This window comes from Asparagus officinalis, chromosome 1 (genome assembly GCF_001876935.1).
Source record: "Asparagus officinalis chromosome 1, Aspof.V1, whole genome shotgun sequence".
Taxonomy (NCBI): domain Eukaryota; kingdom Viridiplantae; phylum Streptophyta; class Magnoliopsida; order Asparagales; family Asparagaceae; genus Asparagus; species Asparagus officinalis.
This window is the reverse complement of record NC_033794.1, coordinates 12,006,901-12,028,556: the sequence shown is the minus strand read 5'-3', so window position 1 is coordinate 12,028,556 and position 21,656 is coordinate 12,006,901. Positions and strand designations below refer to the sequence as shown.

The window sequence follows — 21,656 nt, the reverse complement described above, 5'->3', positions numbered from 1 at the left end:
TGGTATAAATTAGAACAAACTTGGTTAAAATTTTAGAACTAACTTGTTATAAAATAGAACTAACTTGGTATAAATGAGATATAACATGGTATAAATTAGGTTTATAACGTGGTTTAAATTAGAACTAACATAAATTAGATATAACGTGGTATAAATTAGATATAACGTGTAATAAAATAGAACTAACAAGCCATCACACGCTACAGACTTGAACTAACACTGTGCAGAATAGAACTAACACTGTGCAGATTAGAACTAACACTCTACAGAATAGAACTAACACTGTGCAGATTAGAACTAACACTCTACAGAATAGAACTAACACTGTGCAGATTAGAACTAACACTCTACAGAATAGAACTAACACTGTGCAGATTAGAACTAACACTCTACAGAATAGAACTAACACTGTGCAGATTAGAACTAACACTCTACAGAATAGAACTAACACTGTGCAGATTAGAACTAACACTCTACAGAATAGAACTAACACTGTGCAGATTAGAACTAACACTCTACAGAATAGAACTAACACTGTGCAGATTAGAACTAACACTCTACAGAATAGAACTAACACTGTGCAGATTAGAACTAACACTCTACAGAATAGAACTAACACTGTGCAGATTAGAACTAACACTCTACAGAATAGAACTAACACTGTGCAGATTAGAACTAACACTCTACAGAATAGAACTAACACAGTGTTAGTTCTATTCTGTAGAGTGTTAGTTCTATTCTGCAGCGTGTTAGTTCTAATCTGTCTGTAGCGTGTGAGTTCTAATCTGCAGATTAGAACTAACACTCTACAGAACGGAACTAACACTGTGCAGATTAGAACTAACACGCTACAGAATAGAACTAACATAGAATAAGTTAGAACTAACAATGCATAGGTACGAATTAGAATGAAACAAGATCAGTAAAATATGGAACTTACACACAATAGTGTCATGCAACCTGGGACATATGCGACCTTTTGCTTCTTCTTTCCCTCCAAAGCAACTCCAATGCCCCTGATAATTTCATTATAAAAGAACGGGGCCCATGCAACAGAATTGACCCTCTGAATGCTATCCAGGTATCTGAGTAAGGGTCTAGGGATACCTTCCCCTGCTATGGGACTCCATATCATAGAGCATTGGTACAAAATTTGTAGCAGAGCAAAATCCTCGATATCCCGCTTTTTGGTAGATTCAACAAGCCGTTCAAGTAGCCCTTCAAGATGTTTACGTTGGCTGGTTTCTGATTTTTTTAACTTCTTACCCTCTTCAGAAATGAAAAGCTTAGCGAAGTATTCCAGCCATATTCTGCTTCTTGAGTCCCTATTGTTCCTTATGTCCTCCCCATAAATTGGGAAATAAGTATGGTTGTGGACCCATTGCAAATCAAAACTAACATTTTTCATACCCCCACTTTTTGAATCAGGTATACAAAAGGTGTTATTATCTCTATCGAAAAAGCTCAGCAGCAGCTCAAGGGTGGGCCGATCAGCCGCAGGAGCCCCAAACAAAATGTAGTGCTGAAATATAGAACCGCAGTATGCATCCCTATGCCACTGACGGATCTTCGGGGCAAGGCGCTTCATAAATGCCCAATAAGCCCCGATATTGGCCGTTAACCTTAGTGTTTCTGCTGAGCCTGTTAGAGCAATTTTTTTCCTGCAAAAAATTTTCGAATTTGTACGTTCAATAAGACATATGAAACAATATTAGACCTAGCACTAACGGGAACAAAATAGAGCTAACACGTAATATTATAGAACTAACATTGGACTCATATTAGAACTAACATTGGACTTAAACTAGATCTAACGTTGGTATAAATTTAGAACTAACATTGGACAAAGCCTAGAACTAACAATATTGGGTTAATCTGCATTGTCTCTTCGCAGTATAACATAAGCCTAGAACTAACAATATTGGGTTAATCTGCATTGTCTGTTCGCAGTATAACATAACACTTACTGTTTTTTTGAGGGGGGTTTGTTGGTACGACCAGCCATTGTCGTCCTCCTTTTCTGGTCTCGCCATTGTAATGCCTCCTTTTGCATTTCGATTAGGGTTTTCGTAGCTTCCGTAGCTTCCTCCGTGCTGCCACCCGCAGATGAAGCGCCTTTTCCTTCCAACTCGGCTCGGTGCCCGACCTCGTAGTCGTTACTGGATTTTTCCGTAGACGACGACATTTTTCCGGCGAAAACCCTAGAAACGTTGAAATTCGTACAGAAATTAGGAAGATGAAGAGTTCTTGATGACGGTGCTAGGTGGAAGAGAGAGAAAGAGAGGGAGAGTACTTGTAAAGGTGAGGGGCACATTAACCCAGCTCAGTCCCATCAGAGGGCAAGATAGTAACTTCCGCTGGGCTTTTTCTGAAAAGAGTCAATTCGGGGCCTCGTCGCAAATACTATGCGTATTTGGGGCTATTCCACATGGGGCAAAGTACAGGGGGGCTAGTCACACGAAGTTCCCACTTTTGGGGCCTGGACACATTTTTCCCTTCTTTCTTTCTTTCTTTCTTTCTTTTTTTTTGGGTTTTCGCAATCAGATGTACTAAGGGTGACTCAAATGTAAATCTTAAATTAAAGGAGTTATAAGAAATCATTATTATATTACATAGCTTATGTAATTATAAGTTGAGTGGGGTTTATAAAGAAAATAACATTTAATAAAAGAAAAATTTTGCTAAGTAGCACTTAAATGCCTTATAGTTTACATGCTTCTGCGCTTATATTTCCTTTTTATGGACATTTAAATGCCTTTTATTTTTTTGAAAGTAGCACATTGCCACCTTCTATTAGTTAAATGTTGCAAGTCACAATGAAATTAACCAAATTTCATAGCGTGCAAGTCTTATGAGAACTTTTAGGAGTATATTCCAACGTTGAACCACAACATTCCAACATTTAAAATGTGCTATTTTTAATACAATTGAAAAAGAAAAATGTCTTTGTTGCCTGCTTCAATTTAGTAGTTTTTGGTACAGTTTGACTCAGTCAGATAGATGCATATCTTGAGATTGGTTGACATTGGCGTAAAGTACTTAAATGTCAAAAAAAATACGTAAGAGTATGTAAGTGCAAAATCATGTATGATGTAAGGTACTTAAGTGCTATTTAGTCAATAAAACATAATTATTATTAAACCTAAACAGAAGCTGCGGCTTAAAAAAGGGGGAAAAACACCTGCGTTGCGGCGGCAAAGGAAGCAAAAAGGTGGAAATAAATTTTATATTATTATCAATATTGGTGGATTTGGGAGAAAAATAGTTCGTGCTGTTCTGTTTTTGCTTCTGCCTTCAATAGAGTAAGTACTTGGTCGATGACAAACTTGAACAAATATGTTGGGTGCTTTTATCTGCCAAATTTTTTGTAATTTAGTCCATCTTCATTCTGGCCTATGACCTTATGTTTTCAGTCGGACAAAAATATATAAGCGTCAGTTTATAACTTTAATTCTATATAATAATCATGCTCAAGCATATAGGGTTTACTTTGGTTACTAAACTGCTCCTGACATGTTATATAAACACAAGTATTTTGGCTACATTAATTGTTCATTCATTGAGATTATACGTATCTCAAGCTGACATACCAGTATGATTTATTTAAAAAAATAAATCATATTGGGTGTCGAAATGTTCTCTTAGTCAGGGCTAATTTTGACACTAAGAGTTCCCAAAATTTTGTGTCTCAATATCCTAGCATATATTAGTAATAGTGGACAGTTTTATCATAGGCACGTGTCTCGTTGCACCTCACGTTGAGCGGTGATAAAGCGTCCCACATCTGATGTGACAACGTTTGTTTGCCCCTCACAGGCGCCGCGCGCGAGGGCCTTTATACTGAGCGGTGATAAAGTGCCCCAAATCTAATGTAACAACGTTTTTTTGCCCCTCACAAGCGCTGTGCACGAGGGCCTTTATACTGGGTGCATGTAAGACGTAACCACATATTTTTTCCTTTAAAATTTCAATTGGATCTTTATAGCTAATAATACATATCGCGAAAAGAAAAAAAAATTAAAAATATTAGGCTATTTTAGGAGCCAGATTGAGGATCCTATAACACACTGTCATTTACTATTTGATTTTAGATGTTAGTCTTGATTAGATTTTTGATCGGAAAATTTGTGAATGTCACTATTTTGTTGGTGTGCTAGCATTGTGAATTAAGATCTTATTATGTGATTTGGTAACAAATATTGTTTATCTTGAACTATTTTCATGTGAAAATTCATAAACATATTATTTCATAACTTAGTTATTTATGTTGGTGTGCGTCTCAATTCACTTAGGCATGTGCATCACATTGTGCCTTGTGAACATCCACGTAAAGGGACTTTGTGACGCAAATAGCACATAATGCATTGACAACACTAATAGTGGGCATACTAGGTCAATAAGAATATGCCTAAGAATGTTGATCGCTTGGGATGTGATCTCCTTATTTTCCATCACATGGATTATCAATTATTTCAAAACGTTGCATCAACTGCATATAAAATTGTTTTGTGCGCTTATGATTATGAAATTTGATGGTATATTTTGTTTTTAATGAAACAAGTTTATAGTGTACAATATATTTATTCATCCAATTACTATTGAGTTGTGAACTTTCTTGAGAATGGAAAGTTGAGGCTGTGTGGATAGCCTTCTCACCTATCCCCTACTACAGTATTCACCTACGCCCTAATAGTATTCATCTACCCCCATGAGAAAACTTATAAATACTCACCTAAGTTTGATTTGTAAAGTATCTTAGTAGCCGAGAGAGAAAGAGAAAGATACAGATATAAGTAATATCATTGGGAGATCTTGAATGAGAGTTTGTGAAAATTCTTAGAGAGAATCTTGATCAAAAGAGGGTATTCTCTTTTATCTTTTTTTCCTTTGTAACCTTGAAAGGAAAATAAAGGAATTGGGCATCGTCGTTGCACCGTGGAGTAGCTCCGTAAGAGTGAACCATATTATATCGTGAGTACTGTGATTGAATTCATGTTTGCTGGTTTTATTCTATGATTCCAAGATCGTTTGGGTGTGTTTTGTGTCTCCATTTGAGGTGTTCTTGTTGGCGTGTACCCTAACAAGTGGTATCAGAGCATACAGTTTGGGAAAGACAGAATCTTTCGCCATGAGATCTACAGTTGAAGACAACATGCTTCGGATTGAGAAATTCGGCGGCTAAAATTTTAGGTATTGGAGGATGCAGATAGAAGACTATTTGTACCAGAAGGATCTCTTCCTACCCCTCGAAGGAGAGGTGGGGAAACCTGAGGAGATGGATGATGATAAGTGGAAGGTCAACGTCGGTCAACACGTAGCCCTAGGTCAACGCTGGTCAACGCATAGTTCTGAGTCAACGTCGGTCAATGTGTTATGACGGAGATAATCAGTTCAAAGTCAACTCAATGACACGAGCCAAAACCAACTCACCAATTTTAATTCGAGACTTCGACGACGGCTAGACGATAAACGCAGCGCTGGAGGAATTTCAGCTATTCGTCAAAATATTGAATAGACCGAAAATCGAAGAAGTCAAGAATTGAAGCCAACTACAGGTCCTTTCTCACCGATTGAAGGTTAGACCGATCACATCCAAAGTATTTTAAGCTCTTCTATAAAAGAAACGAGACTGAAACACTTTGGAGGGGCTATCTGTAGGCGTCAAAAATTACCCTCGGATTTCCACACGCGGCTCGAGACAGAGAGAAGACGGTGAACATTACTATTTGAGTCACAGAAGCTTAATTAACGTCGATGAGTGCATGGAGCAAGTCGACGAACCGTGTGAAGCAAATGAACTGCAGAATAACGAATATACGAACTGATCGGGAGCTACGCTTCACTTACGAAAAATAAAGTGCCTCTCATATCCCATCTACTCCATGTGTGATTCAATCATGGGAGTCTGTAGATCTCCTTGTCGGCTTTCATACGCACTTTGAATCGCGCAATTCCGAGTTCAGACGACAAAGATACGGCAGAAACGGACGGGACGCACGAAACAATATCCCGAGAGACCCAAGGTGTCTCGACCATGGCTGAGACACCACGGCCGAGACACCGCGAGTGTCCGCAGGCTCCAAAAAGTCATTTTACGCAGTTTTGAGCTGTTTTTTGACTGTTATTCAACTGATCTAATATCATCCAAGAATGTGATAAAGTAGTTACAACTGAGGATAAGATTAAATCGTTCGTTCTTATCCGAAAACAGGGCTCCTGAAGCCTATAAATACAGCTCTAGGGCCTTCATTTGCATAGATCTGGAGTTCTCGAGCCTCGACGAAGCCCTGTTGAATTGGAGACTGAAGGAGCACGAATTTCAGAGAGGAGGAGAAGATCGGATCGAGTTCTTCAGCATAAAGAAGAAGAGTTCGTCAGATCTACAGTTCCTGGTTCCTTCCCTTGAGATCGTACCTATCTGCGATCTTGAGAAGAGTGGTTATCTCGCTGTTGTCGAGATAATCGCTTCGGTTCTTGATTCCTTCGCGAATCAACGAAACTCCCGATCGATCTGATCATTCGGTGGTCCACGGATATCAACGTCCCCATCACAGGCAAAGATCCCGCAAAAAAGCGATAGGCGATAAACACCTGTTGCGTATTGTTTGATAGAGAGTTATACTTTACTTTTCATTGTATCGAAAGTCTTATAAAAAGACTATTTTTTTCTGAATTTATTGTAAGGCCTAAAGTTGTAATGAATTCTGCAATGAAATTTTTTTTCTCCCCAAACAATTAGATCTGAATGTACACATGAAAATCACTAGTCCAAATGAGTAAAATGTGCCTAATGAAACAAAAAACCTCTCATTTCATTTTTAATCATTTTAATTGAAAAACCCCTTTCATGAGGAAACCCTTTTCATGAAAACAATCCTTCCCTATCCTCTTTAACCATTTTAGTACTTATTTTCAGACAAAATGACTAAGTCTCCATTAAAATATTGTTGAACTCCTAATTTGCCTCTATAAACTATCAATTTGCCTATTTTCTTTCTTATACTATATTTATTTGCCCAATGCGATCTTTTTGTGAAGTAACTATTTCAACTACTAAACGGGATAAATTGAAATTTTATTAAAAAATGACTTGAGAAATTGAAAATTACAACATCCCAAAAATTACAAACAGACCCTTGGAACAATTTAAAGTTACAATTAATACCCTAAAATTTTAAAATTACAAAAATATCCTAAGATTTTTAAAAATTACAAACAAACCCCTAAAATTATGAAAACTGTAAAATACCTTAGAAATTCAAATTAAAAAAAACCATCCTATGAAATCTAAAAAATTATAAAAACACCTTGAAAATTATAAAAAATTCAAAACACCCTAAAATATAAAAAGTCCCAATAAACCCCTAAAAAGATATACAAATTTTAGGTTTTTTTTTTGTAATTTCTAGAATTTCTATGGTGTTTTTGTAAATTTTGAGTTCATCAAGGTCCACTTCCAATTTTCAGATTTTCAGGGAAGTACTTAAAAATTCTGAATTTCAAGTTTTTTGTAATTTCAATCTTTCACTATGCCTGTTTGTAAATTGAACTTTTTAGTGGCATTTTGTAATTTTCAGGGGTATTTATGATTTCTCCAAAAAATGTATCTTGTTAATTTTTTAATTTATTTCAAGGTGCTATTTATAAATTGTAAACTTTCGAGGGGATGTTTGTTATTTTTTACTGAAAATGGTGATATGCAACGTTACGCAACGTCATCATCTTTGTTAAGTTTTTGACAAATGATTCACAAAATTACGTATTGGCCAATCAAACATAGTATAAGGGAGAAAATAGATAAATCGATATTTTAGGAGGCAAGTTAGGAGCTTTTACAGGGGAGTTAGTCATTTTGCCCCTTATCTTTTCATGTTGGGCGCTAACTTTTTTTTTTGGGGCAAATCGAATTTGGAAATAAAGTCAGTAGAGGGTTACTTGTTTAAGGTGGTTAAGTGACATTTATAAAGTTTGGAGGTTATTTAAAAATGGCCAAACGTAAAGGGGTTTTGTGAAATTTATTGAAATAATTAAATCAAAGTATATAAACATTGATAAAACCGAATAATATGCATAATAGTTTTGGGTAACTAATAGTTGCTAGTAATATAAAGTTACTCATCTAAAATTTTGGTGGAGTAATAGTTGTATATCACCTTCAATTGTGTAAATATGAGTCCATGCATGCATGTGATGTTTATATAATTAAACGAAGGCATTGTTGATGCATTATCTAACAACACTTGCTCCAATTGAAGGATGATCTTAAACAACCACTCAGTACTAGTATCAAGACAGATAATGTTTTCCGTGCATGAGAAATGAAAAAGAATAACATTTAAATAATTTTGTTGCTACAAAGGTTTAGTTTCCATCACCATCAATGCATGCAGGATCCCATGTGAAGAACTTTTAAGAAGGGAAAGATAATAGATTTCGATGCAAGGAAAAGGGATTTTCTGTGAAATAACTTAGAGATATCCGACGTATACATAGAAGAACCATAATTACAAGCAATGACCATAATTGGATGCTCCTAATCTCTATACAATACATGTCTAAGACACTTCTAATACGTAACATTCCTCCTATCTAGGATTAGCAACTAGCTCAGCAGAATTCAAGAACGGCGGTATGAATCAGAAAACTACGCATGCAACAAAATTTTTCTTCATGACCTTTCTTCATTTATTGATGACTGAATTTGTTGCGTCAAGCAGTGAAGGAGATTTCGAATTTTGAAAGAAACAGTGCGCTGATTCTCCAGCTTGCACCAATCTTGAAACTCTGCCGGTGCTTCAAGTTTCCATCTATTTATGTGGAACTGAAGCACAAGTAGTAGAAACAAAAGGTTAGAGTATTAGCAAGGAAGCCGGCATACATTAGTTGAACTTATTAACAATGAAAATAATTAGAACAAAATCAAATCATTTACAGCGAGAGAAGAGTGGACGTCTATAAGCAAAAAGAAAAACACTGTTGTGACCTTGACCACCAAGGAGGCAGTATGAACTTGGGATTGGATTCTGAGCTTCAGAATGTTTTATGGAATAGCATTCTCTAATGAGAAAGACTTTAACTGTAGTGAATAGGCATTCTTCATTGTAACCAGAAATCTTGAGCTCTTACATAATTCGTTGTCAGTATTTTACCACTCTTTCTATAGGCCAAGAGCGTTTTTGCCTTTTTTTTACCCCCGGAAAGTTTGATTTGGGGGATTGTACGTCTAAATACATTGATCTAAATGTAGATAGAAGTGGCAAATGTTAGGATATGTGGAGCCTAACTATCAGACTTGCCCTATACCTCTAATTGAAGAGGGAACATGAGAATTGAAGGAACAGGAACGACGGCGATGAAGTTCAGACAAAACGATGAAGGAAACAACCTGGAAGCCTCACGGTCGACCGCGAATGACGCGACGGTCGATCGCGAACGTGCACAAGACCTAGAAAAGTCTATGGACTTTTGGCTATCGACCACGACAACATGTGTGGTCGACCGCACCAAACCCTATAGTCAATTAAGTTTCTGTCGTTTCTGTCCGGTCAACCGCGACTGTCTCTACAGTCAACCGCGAGTCGGGTTTTGGGCCTAGGCTCATTTTTTCTGAACTGTTTGAGATTCCTGTTGGTATTAACCCTTATGTTATTAAAATGGTTATTAGGGCAACTTGTATACTGACGAAAAATAGTGGAATTTTTCTCCTGCGACGGCCGTGGACGTAGCTTCTCAGACCGAGAAGTGAACCACGTAAATCTTGTGTGTCTTTTATTTTGTGATTGATTTTTTCTTCTCTCTTCTCTCTCATCTCTATTTCCAAATCGTAACAGGGGTTTAAAAAACCCTAACAAGTGGTATCAGAGCGATCAGGTTCGACGCAGACAATTTAAGGTCAAAGACATGGGATCTGAGAAGGAGACGTCCAAGATCTAGAAGTTTGATGGGACAAACTTCGGGTTCTGGAAGATACAGATGGAAGACTACCTCTATCAAAAGGATCTATATTTGCCATTAGGAGAGAAGCCTGCGGATATGAAGGATGCAAAGTGGAAGCTATTAGATCGGAAGGCCCTTGGAGCAATCAGGTTGACCCTGTCCAAATCTGTAGCTTTCAGCTACACCACTTTGATATTTCCACATAAGTCACTTCCCATGTAAATTCAAATCTAGTTCCAAATCTATCGGTAATCACAAATTCCCTCATGACTGATGCTAACCAAGCTTAACTCTAAACCAAAACTAATAGGAAATCTACCAAACAATTCTAGAGATCTATTCTTCTGAGATATGACTTGCATTAGATTTGAAATATCAAATAATCTTTCGATCAAATAAATTGTCACGCCACTCATGATCATGATTTAGATAAACCTTTCAATTTCATTTCTACATATCAAAGTTCGATAACCTCTTCTTATCACTAATTCATCTTCAAACTCAATTCAGATGTTCTCTAATTCCTCTTCAAAACCCATTACGATCTACAACCTAATCTCTGATACTATTCTGTCACGACACCAATTTTCGGACCTCGGGGAACATTGTAGCCGGACTAAACCTGTGAAAATATTGTCTAAAAGTCTTCATTCATCAAGACACCACTGAAATAATCTCATCACTGAAATAAAACAAATAATAAATATTCTCTATAATCCAAAAGTCAATATTAATCCAATTAACTTTAGATAAACAAATATTCCTCAACTAATTGTAATTGCATGGATATTATAGAGACAACCACTAGATGCACAAAAGGCCTTCTATAATATACTATTTCCTAGTTTAATAAATACTTGAACCAGTACATTAAATAAGTACTACAAATACTTGAATTCTATTATATTTTCTTATTAAGTGAAAATTTAGGGCTATTACAGGTGTGGCTCAAATACGAGCCAATATGGAGATTATTGGGGCATCTTTCATATATGTTTCGGTATCCAATGATCTTTAAGCATGGTGGGCTTGGGCAAGTTAATGCTATGGTTTAGCATTATATAAGTCTCTCATGTGAGAGGTCTTGAGAAGAAATTGTTTTTGGATAGAACATGAGATGGTGGCTATGCATGTATGTGAGGTTGAGATCTAGAAAGAGAAGAGTGATTTCTCTTGTATTGTTCTCCATCTTACATAGTAGTTTTTTGGTGTTGTTACCCCCTAGATGTAGATAGAACTTAGTCGATCAAATCACGTACGTACATCTCCTTCTACTTGCTCGTATTGTTTCTATCTTATAAACTTATGGTTTGGTCTCCGGGTCGTAGAGATCATAATTTGGGACCGTGGATTCCTCAACAGTAGGATTTATCCGTAATAAATTCATGTATTCTCTTTACATGGGCAATTTATCAAGAAATATATATGAAATGTACATGAGCAACAAATCAAAATAATGATTTTTAGTATATACGCAAGTCATGAAACCAGAAGACATTGTACGCTAAGAGATAAAGATAAAACCGCTAGGTGCATGTACCTATGGATACTTAAATTCACTTAACGTTTTTTATGAATATTATACATAAGTCAAATAAACAAAAATTTGTTGTTGTAAATGTGATAACGTCAATTGTTATGACGAACCCCAGAATAAACTAATTTCAATCATACTAAATCACAGAAATATTGAGAACATAATAATAAAAGGATATATGTGGGGAAAAAAAATAGCTTTACTACATGCACTCAACTTGCATAAGTCAATGCATCCACATTGAATTGCCTGATAATTTAGGATTTGACCCAACACAGTCCTTGCAAGTCAATCAGTCATGTATAGGCGCATGCGGGGGCAAAATAATGCGACCAGGAGAATGAAAAATGTGAGGGTTAGCTAACTTTTTCCCATTCACTTATTTTTGCACTTATCATTGCACTCTTGAAACTCAACACTGAATACAAGTATACAAACCAGACTCTTTAGCCTCCTAAAGAGATGCCAAATCCTACAACTTTGCAGTCTTACGAGGAATTCTAGTAAGCTGGAGACACCGCAACATTCTCTCTTGTGCTTTGGTTATGATTGGAGAAAGAACTTTTCTAGAAATGAATGTGGCGATCAATATTGCTTTGTCGGCCTCAACTAAGTTCTGGGGGATTTGCACTAAACCTCCTGAGATTTAAAATTTGGGTAATGTTGACCATACTAGGGATGTTAACACATACTACAAATGTGTGAGGTGCTTACTTGGAAACTGTCAAAAAAAAAAAAAACCCTGACAATTAACCTGTGAAACTGATTATTCATTTAGATTAAAACTATAATAAAGTGTAATGCAGAGAAAGTATGAGTTATCCATTCAAAAGCTTGAATAGAGAACGTATAGTTCTACCCAACTCCTAAAACTAGGACACGATTTCTTTAGGTGCCGTTTGGCAAGGGGTTAAGAAAAAAGGATTAAGCAGAAAGATTAAATTAGTTAACCCATAATGAGGAATTAAAAGTAATTAAATTCTATTTGGATCAGATATCTAAGAGAAAGGTTTATATTTTATTTTTTTCCGTTTGACAATTAAAAAAAGAATATAGAAGGTATATCCTTTTATATTTTTAAATATACAAATTTTAACCTTATCAAAAGTATAAAAAATTAATAATGGTTGTCCAAAACACATGTTCCCACTCCCTCTTCAAAATGCCCATATTCATAATTTGCAACAAAAAGGTGTTTACAACAAACTAATTGCTATGCATGTTCATAATATGCAAAAGATTTTTCCGGCCAAGACATTTTTGGTATTGAACATTACTTTGCAAATTACAAGAGAAAGAAAAGATGCCATGATGTAGGACGCTTAATCTGAGTTGGAGTCTATTTAGATTAGAAAATATAGATTAGGAAATAAATTCAATTTTAGAGTCAATTAGATTAGGAAACAAAATCAATTTTGATTCATGATTTGTTTCCTCTATTATAAGGAGTCTTTTTAGGATAGAATTTGATACTTTCTTTTTTTATAATTCTAGTCTTACTAGGAATCTTATTTGATACTTTTTATTTTTATAATTCTAATCTTACTAGGAGTCTTATTTGTTTTTCTATTTAAGATGAGTAATGTAACCCCAAAGAAGAATAACTTTTCATCAATAAAATTTCTTTTTTTAATACTTTCTTCATGGATTCGAAGTTCTTCGTGGATTCGAAGATCGTTCTTTGAGGATTCAGAGAACACCCTTGGTGGATTCCGAGGTTATCACTTCCGTGCTGCGTCAATTGGTATCAGAGTCAGGTTCCTTCGATCCGATGACAAGTGATGAAGCCTCTATTTCTCAAACTGAGTTCGACATGCTAAAGGCCGATGTTAATCAGATGAAGACTGTCATGGAGCGACTTGCGATGATAGTTGAGCGTCTGAACACGGCGGGAGTTCAAAATTGCGTTGATGATCGCCAACAACGTGATCCGACTCCACCGACTCCATATGATGAATCAGACAGCGAGGAAGATAACTATGCAGCCCCACGTCATAGTTTTTATCACAGAGACCATCGAGGAAGGGATAATTATGATGCTGAAGGTTTTAAGATGAAGATGGATCTGCCATTTTTTCAATGGGCAACTTCACATTAAAGAATTCCTCGACTGGATTGCAGAAGTAGAGAGATTCTTTAAGTATATGGAGATTCTAGAAGAGTGTAAGGTAAAATTGGTGGCCTACCAACTCAAAGGTGGAGCTTCAGCTTGGTGAGAATCTGTTTGTCTGAATAGATCTCGTCAAGGAAAGCCGAAGGTCGATAGATGGGGAAAGATGAAGAAACCGTTTTTTACCAAGTGATTATGAACAAGTTTTATTTGGACAATACCAGAATTGTAAGCAAGGTGGTAGAATTGTGGATGAGTACACTCAGGAGTTCTATCGACTGTCATCCCACAACAACTTAAACGAGAGCGAGGGACAACAGATGTCCAGATATACGGGGGATTAAGGATGGTGATTCAGGATCGTGTATCTTTACATCAGACCTATACCTTAGCTGACATGGTTAGCCTAGCCGAGAAGGTGGAACGGCCGAGAAGGTGGAGCGACAACTCGGACGAAATAGTAAAGGATCATGGGCAACTTCTGAAGGGTGTAGGCATCGAAAATTGCCTATAGGTCTCCACAAACAGCTCAGTGTTAAGGAACGACGATGAGCGTAACTGTCCGGTTCCCAGGAGTTCAATTGATGTTGGTGAACGCCTGAAGTGAACCGACGAACTACGTGAACTGGCAGAATTTCAGAATAACGAAGGTACGGGCTAATCGAGAGCCCCGCGATGTTTACAAAAAAAAAGAACAATACCCTTCGTGTCTTATTCATTGTACAGATGATCCAACCATTGGGGCTGATAGAACTCCTTGTCGGTTTTCTAACGCACTTCGAATCACTCAAATCCGAGTTCGGACGAAGAATTTACAGCGGAAGCAGACGAATGCACCACAACGGAGTATCTCGGCCAAAGCCGAGACACCCTAGGGTGTCTCGGATTTTGGGAGACACCCTAGGGTGTCTCCAACGCGGATTTGGGCCCTTTAGGTGGTTTTAACCGCTCCGTAACCCCTCAAGCCTATAAATACAAGCCCCATGCCCTCATTTTTAAGGATCTGGAATTTTGGAGAATTGGCGAAGCCCTGCCGGAGTGAAGAGTGATCGAGCACTTCAACACAAGAGAGTTTCTTTGTCAGATCTACATCACCCGCATCCGATTCTTAGTCTTATCTCATTGTGGTAATTCTAAGAAGAGCAATTATCTCGCTTTTATCGAGATAGACGCTTCAAGTTTTTAGATCTCCTTACGGATCAACGAAGCTCTGGACCAGATCTGATTGCCAGGTAGTCCACGGATATCGACATCCCCGTCACAGGCTAAAGACCCACGCAAGCAAGAGACGACGAACGGATCTTGTGTTTATTTTCAAGAAAGTTGTAATCTTTTTATTCTTTGTTGTTTGAATTCATTTGTAACGTTTAAAGTTTAATGAAATCAATGATGAAGGTAACTTTCGACGAAAACAAAGGGTCGCGCACGAGCTTTAATCGTGGTTGGAACAAACAGTCTCAAACTATTTCTGATCAAGATGCTACAACGGAGAAGACAAAGGGTCCAGCAACAACAACAACAAAGAAGACTACACCACCGAACCCATATGTCAAGCCTGACCCGATCAAGTGCTATAGATGTGGACAACCCGGTCATTGATCCAATCAGTGCCCTAAAAGAGGTGTTGTGAATATGGTGGATCACGAAGACGAGGACGTAGATCAAGATGAGGCTGAAGACTATGATGGTGGATTGGATCCTGATGATGATGGAGAATAACTCTCATGTGTTGTGCGGTGACTATTATTGTCCCCAAATACAGAAGAACCATTACAGAGGCATAACATCTTCCGCACGAGATGCACAGTAAAATAAAAGATCTGTGATGTCATCATTGATAGTGGGAGTAGTGAGAATATTATCTCTCGGTGCATGATGGAGAAATTAGGTTTGAAGACGGAGAAGTATCCCGCTCCCTACAAGATCGGTTGGATTCGTAAGGGTAATGACGTGCAGATTGATGAGGTTGTTGGTCTTCTTGTTTTGATGATGTTTAACAAACAATTTATAACTAATGTTGTTTGTCTAGTGTTTGTGTTTTCGTATTTATTCTAGGCAAACAACGAGTTGGAGGATGGATGGAATAGAGCTTCACCGATCATATCCAATGGAGGTTGGCGGAATAGTGGAGTGAAGCCTTGTAATTCAAAGTTAAAGATTAAGTTTAAGCTTCATCCATGAGATTACCAAGTCAAGCATATTGAAGACCAATCAAGCTTGGGTAAATTAGTTTAGGGCTTATATTATGTGTGTTAATACTTCAAGCTCAATATCACACACACACACGTTTGGTTTGGTTTATCATCGTTTTAAATTATAGACTTAACGATATTATTTTATATCTTTTATTAAGTTTATAAATCTATTGGAAAGTTTTTAAAACTTTGTTTAAACTCATTTTGTCAAGATCAAGCTTTTACAAGTCCATACTTATGTGATTTTGCAAAATAATAAGATTCCACAATTGGGAAATGCAAATTGGAAATTTTTTTTTTGTAACATGTTCAAAATCACATTTGCAAACATTTCCCAAAGTTTCATCAAGTTTTAAATTGATTTGTTATGTTTAATTGAATTTACAAAATCATGTTTTTCGTTCGTGCATGTTCGTGCATGTTCTATAAAACAGATGATTTTTTATAAATGGGAAGTGATATTCAATAAATTCTTTCTTTTACATGTTTATCTATATGTTTAGAAACTTTTCTTAAAATTTTACTATTTTTGGAGTTGATTTACTGTGCCCAATTGATTTTACAAAATCGTGTATGTCAGCAGATTTTTAGAAACTGTATATCTGTGTTAAAATATTTATTTCTCTCAACTGGGAAATTATTTTTCAGAAATTATTTCTCTAACATGTTATTATACATGTATAGAACCTTCCCACAAAATTTCATAATTGTTTGAGTTGATTTACTATTTTTAATTGATTTTACAAAGCTAGATACGTAAATTTCCAGAATGCTGGATTTTGGGGTATTTTTGTCTTTTCAGCCTATAACGGCTAGTAACGGCTAGTTTTTGATATTTTCGATTTTTAGGGGTTTGTGGCTAGTTTAAGAGGCTATAAAAAGCCCTCAACTTTCATTGTTTCTTATGGATGTTTAAGAGATTTTTAAAAAGAGTTTTACAAGTTTGTTGAGGGTTTTTAAGTTTGTTTCAAGAGTTTGTTTGTGAAGAAAATTCCACAAGAGCTTGAGGAGATCATCTATTGAAGTTTGAGTTTCCAACTATTCTCCCTCCACCTCTTGATCTATTGAGAAGTTTTCTAAACTCTTATCTAGTTTTACATTTACTTAGTTATTTGATTATCTTTCTTTAAAGCTAGTTTTTATATTGAGTTTAGATTTGATTTTAATCTCATTGTTACACACACCCACATGAGCTTATTGTATTTGTATACATAGTATATTAGGGTTGTGAGAGATTATAACATTGAGTTGTGCTTCATTGTGTTCTCATCTATTGTAGAGAACAAATTTATATTTGTTACATTGTGAGTGTTGTAAGGTTTTCGGTGAGCTAGAAACCGAATGTGTAGTAAAGTTTTCGGTGAACTAGAAAACCGAGTATGAGGAGTGAACGTTGTTCGGTGAGCGTTGAAAACAGACACTGTGAGGTGTAAACGTTATTCGGGTGAGCGTAGAAAACTCGGTTGTGATAGTGGATTTCTCCCCGGGATTGGGGAGCGGAGACGTAGGACGGAAGGTCTGAACTCCGTGATCATTTGAGTGTGTTTGAGTTTGTCATTGGAGCATTTGCTTTTGTATTTATCTTATATCGCCAATTGTGCATTGCTCATTTATTTCATCCACTATCTAGTTCATTTTATTTACCCTTGGTTAGTTTATATATCCTTGCACATACATTGCCTATATCTCTTTGTTAGGATATATCTCATTATTCATATTGTTTATCCTAGCTCATATATTGTTGTATTTCATACTTGCTAGGATAACTTGTTAATTAATTTTAATTGGCATATAATCGGATTAGATTAGCATAATACCCTAATCACCCCCCTCTAGGGTCTAACAGAGGTGTGTCGGGTATTTTTTTTTCATTGACCGAACTTATGTTGATGAGGTATTGTGCGATGTAGTTGAGATGGATGCTTGTCATATGCTGCTAGGCAGGCCATGGTAGTTTGATGTTGATGCCATGTATAGAGGGAAGGATACGCTTATATCTTTAAGAAGGATGGTCGGCGAATTATGCTCAAGCCTCTAACCGAGAAGGGACCTGTCAAAACTAATGTTGCTAAAAAGAAGACTTTTTTGGTCGTTGACAATGAAAACTTTATGAAAGATGTGAAGCAGTCTGATGAGGTTTATGCTCTTGTTGTCTCGGGAAAAGAGGATTCTACCACTGCCAAAATTCCACCTGAAGTACAGACCCTCTTGTATCAATTCGATGCAGTGATGCCTGACGATCTTCCGTTTGAATTACCACTGCTTTGAGATGTTCAGCATCAGATCGACCTCATCCCGAGATCTCGACTATCAAATTTGCCACACTATCAAATGAGCCCGAAGGAAGGAGAAATTTTACAGAAGCAGGTGGACGACCTCATCCTGAAAGGCCTACTATCAAATGAGCCCGAAGGAAGGAGAAATTTTACAGAAGCAGGTGGACGACCTCATCCTGAAAGGCCTTATATGACCTAGCATGAGTCCAAGGAGAAATTTTACAGAAGCAGGTGGACGACCTCATCCTGAAAGGCCTTATATGACCTAGCATGAGTCCGTGTGTCGTGCCAGCGTTACTAGTCCTGAAGAAGATTTGAGAGTGACGCATGTGTGTGGATAGTAGGGCTATCAACAAGATTACCGTGAAGTATCGATTTCCTATCCCACGACTGGAAGAAATATTAGATATGTTATCTGGATCAAAAGTGTTCTCCAAGATAGATCTCAAGAGTGGTTATCATTAGATTCGGATTAGAGAAGGAGATGAGTGGAAGACTGCTTTCAAGATAAAAGAAGGCATGTATGAATGGTTAGTCATGCTTTTTGGTCTTTCTAATGCTCCTAGTACTTTCATGCGTTTGATGAATCCCTTTATCGACAAGTTCGTTATAGTTTACTTCGATGATATCCCGATTTAAAGCCAGAGCGAGACTACACATCTAGACCACTTGAGGAAGGTACTAACAGTTTTGCAGGAGAACAAGTTATACATCAATCTGAAGAAGTGCAATTTCATGACCAGTAGCGTTGTATTCTTAGGCTTTGTCGTTAGTGCAGAGGACATCCATGTTGCTGAAGAGAAGGTGCGTGCTATTCGAGAGTGGCCTATACCGAAGACTGTCAGTGAGGTTCGTAGTTTTCATGGCCTAGCAACGTTCTATAGGAGATTTGTCAGAAATTTCAGCAGTATAGTAGCTCCTATCACTGAATGCATGAAGAAATGTAAGTTTAATTGGGGAGTAGAAGCGGATCGTAGCTTTACACTGATCAAGGAGAAGTTATCTACTGCACCAGTGCTTGCACTTCTAAACTTTCAAAAGGTGTTTGAAGTTGATTGTGATGCGTCCATCGTAGGAATTGGTGGTGTGCTATCTCAAGAAGGGCGTCCAGTTGCTTTCTACAGCTAGAAACTCAGCAAAGCTCGGTAAAAATGGACCACATATGAGCTAGAGTTGTATGTCATAGTTCAATCTTTGAAGCATTGGGAGCACTATTTGATCTCATGAGAGTTTCTGCCTCATACTGATCATCAGGCCCTGAAGTCCCTTAATAGTCAGACTATCATCAACTGTATGCATGCTCGTTAGATCACGTATCTGCAGCGTTTCATCTTTATTTTGAAGCACAAATCTGGGAAGCAAAATAAGATTGCAGATACACTCAGTCGGAGAGTTGGTTTGTTGGTGACTTTGCAAGCAGAAGTGATTGGCTTTGAATACCTAAAGGAGCTATATGCAGTGGATGAAGACTTTAAGGAGATTTGGGATGACTGCCAACAGAATAAATCAGTCAAAGACTTTCATATTCAGGATGGTTATTTATTTCACGACGATCAATTGTGCAATACCCTAGAGTTCGCTAAGAGAGCAGATAATTAGAGACCTTCATGCTGGCGGGTTAGGAGGACACTTAGGGCAAGACAAGACGATTGCTTCCATTGAAGAGCGATATTACTGGCCTCAGTTGAAGAAGAGAGCAGAAAAATATGTGTGGCATTATCCAGTTTATCAAGTTACTAAGGGACAGTCTCAGAATACATGATTGTATACACCTTTACATGTTCCTGATGCGCCATGACATGATATCTCTATGGACTTTGTGTTGGGACTACCTAGAACCCAACAAGGTATGAATTCTATTTATGTTGTGGTTGACAGGTTTTCGAAGATGGCACACTTCATTCTATATGAGAAGACTACAGATGCTAGCCATGTTGTCAATCTTTTCTTTCGGGAGATAGTTCGCCTTCATGGAGTGCCAAAATCCATATCATCCGATCGTAATTATAATTTCTTATCCCACTTTTGGAGGACTTTGTGGCAACGATTCAATACTTCTCTTAAGTTCAGTACTGCTTATCACCCTCAAACGGATGGCCAAACTGAAGTAGTAAATCGTATTCTCGGTAACCTTCTTAGATCCATCTCTGGCGATCGTCCGAAGTAGTGGGATCTTGCTCTGGCACATGCTAAATTTGTTTATAACTGTATGGAGAATCGAACTACAGGAAAGGCTCCCTTTGTGATTGTGTATGGAAGGCTTCTGAATCATTATCTTGACATTGTTCCACTGCCTAAGCTTCCCAGACAAAGTGTTCCTGCAGATCATATGGTTAAAAAGATACGGGCTATCCAACATGAAGTCAAGAAGAAGATAGAGCAGTCTAATGCTAAATATAAGGATGATGTTGATCGACATAGGAGGAAGAAGGTGTTTGAAGAGGGAGACATGGTGATGGTGTTTCTACGAAAAGAATGTTTTCCCGTGGGCACCTACAACAAGCTGAAGAATAAGAAGTATGATTCCTGCAAGATATCGAAGAAGATTAGCGACAATGCTTATGTGGTTGACCTTCCTACGAATTTGGGTATCTCTCCTAGTTTCAATGTTGTAGTTTTGTTTGAGTATTACCCGTAAGAAGAAACAGATATTTATGCAAGTGTAAGCAGGGGAGACTGATGTAGGATGTTTAATCTGAGTTGGAGTCTATTTAGATTAGGAAATATAGATTAAGAAATAAATTTAATTTTAGAGTCAAATTAGATTTGAAAATAAAATTAATTTTGATTCATGATTTGTTTCCTCTATTATAAGGAGTCCTTTTAGGATAGAATTTGATATTTTTTTTGTAATTCTAGTCTTATTAGGAGTCTTATTTGATACTTTCTATTTTTATAATTCTAGTCTTACTAGGAGTCTTATTTATTTTTCTATTTAAGAAGAGTCATGTAACCCCAAAGGAGAATAACTTTTCATCAATAAATTAAGAAGAGTCATGTAACCCCAAAGGAGAATAACTTTTCATCAATAAAATTTCTCTTTTTAATATTTTTTTCGTGGATTCGAAGTTCTTCGTGGATTCGAAGATCGTTCTTTGTGGATTCAGAGAACACCATTGGTAGATTCCAAGGTTATCAGTTCCACGTTGCGTCATGCCAACAAACCGAATACTTCTCAGATTTAACGTGGCCAGTGTTTTTCAATCTCTCATCGTCGTATCCCCTCTTTCTCGCTCCTCTCGTCTTTTTCTCCTTCACTATTCATCTCAGTTACCTCTCTCGCTCTCTCCTTGTTGCTTCCACAAATTTTAGTTAAAAAACTTTAGAGAGAGGGAGGGAGAGAGAAGCTGGAAAGGGAATGAGAATAAAATAGAATGTGTGTTGTGTGCGTTGCCAAAGTCTACAAGAAAATTTCTATTTCTTTCGTTTGTTGAAGGGGGTTTACAGGGTTCTGTGTGTTTGCGTCTTGCATTTCTTTATTTCATATTTAGAAACTCTCTCTCTTTCTCTGATCACTTTCTCTCTGCCTCTCATTGAAGTTTCATTAATGAGGTTTGTTGGAGTTATTAACCCCATCAAAAGATGTAGGAAGTCCCATCATA

General features: G+C 37.1%; 1 protein-coding gene across 1 annotated transcript; it reads right to left on the bottom strand.

The window, feature by feature from the left end:
- Positions 751-1,980, bottom strand: LOC109834908. The gene is made up of 2 exons (XM_020402926.1): positions 1,968-1,980; positions 751-1,661 (listed from the first exon to the last, which is right to left on the bottom strand). Exon 2 carries the CDS (start codon positions 1,586-1,588, stop codon positions 920-922), a length of 669 nt encoding a protein of 222 aa, XP_020258515.1. The 5' UTR covers positions 1,589-1,661; positions 1,968-1,980; the 3' UTR covers positions 751-919.

Excerpts from the sequence above, each read along its gene's own strand:
- LOC109834908 (XM_020402926.1), bottom strand. The coding sequence starts at position 1,588 with ATGAAGCGCCTTGCCCCGAAGATCCGTCAGTGGCATAGGGATGCATAC.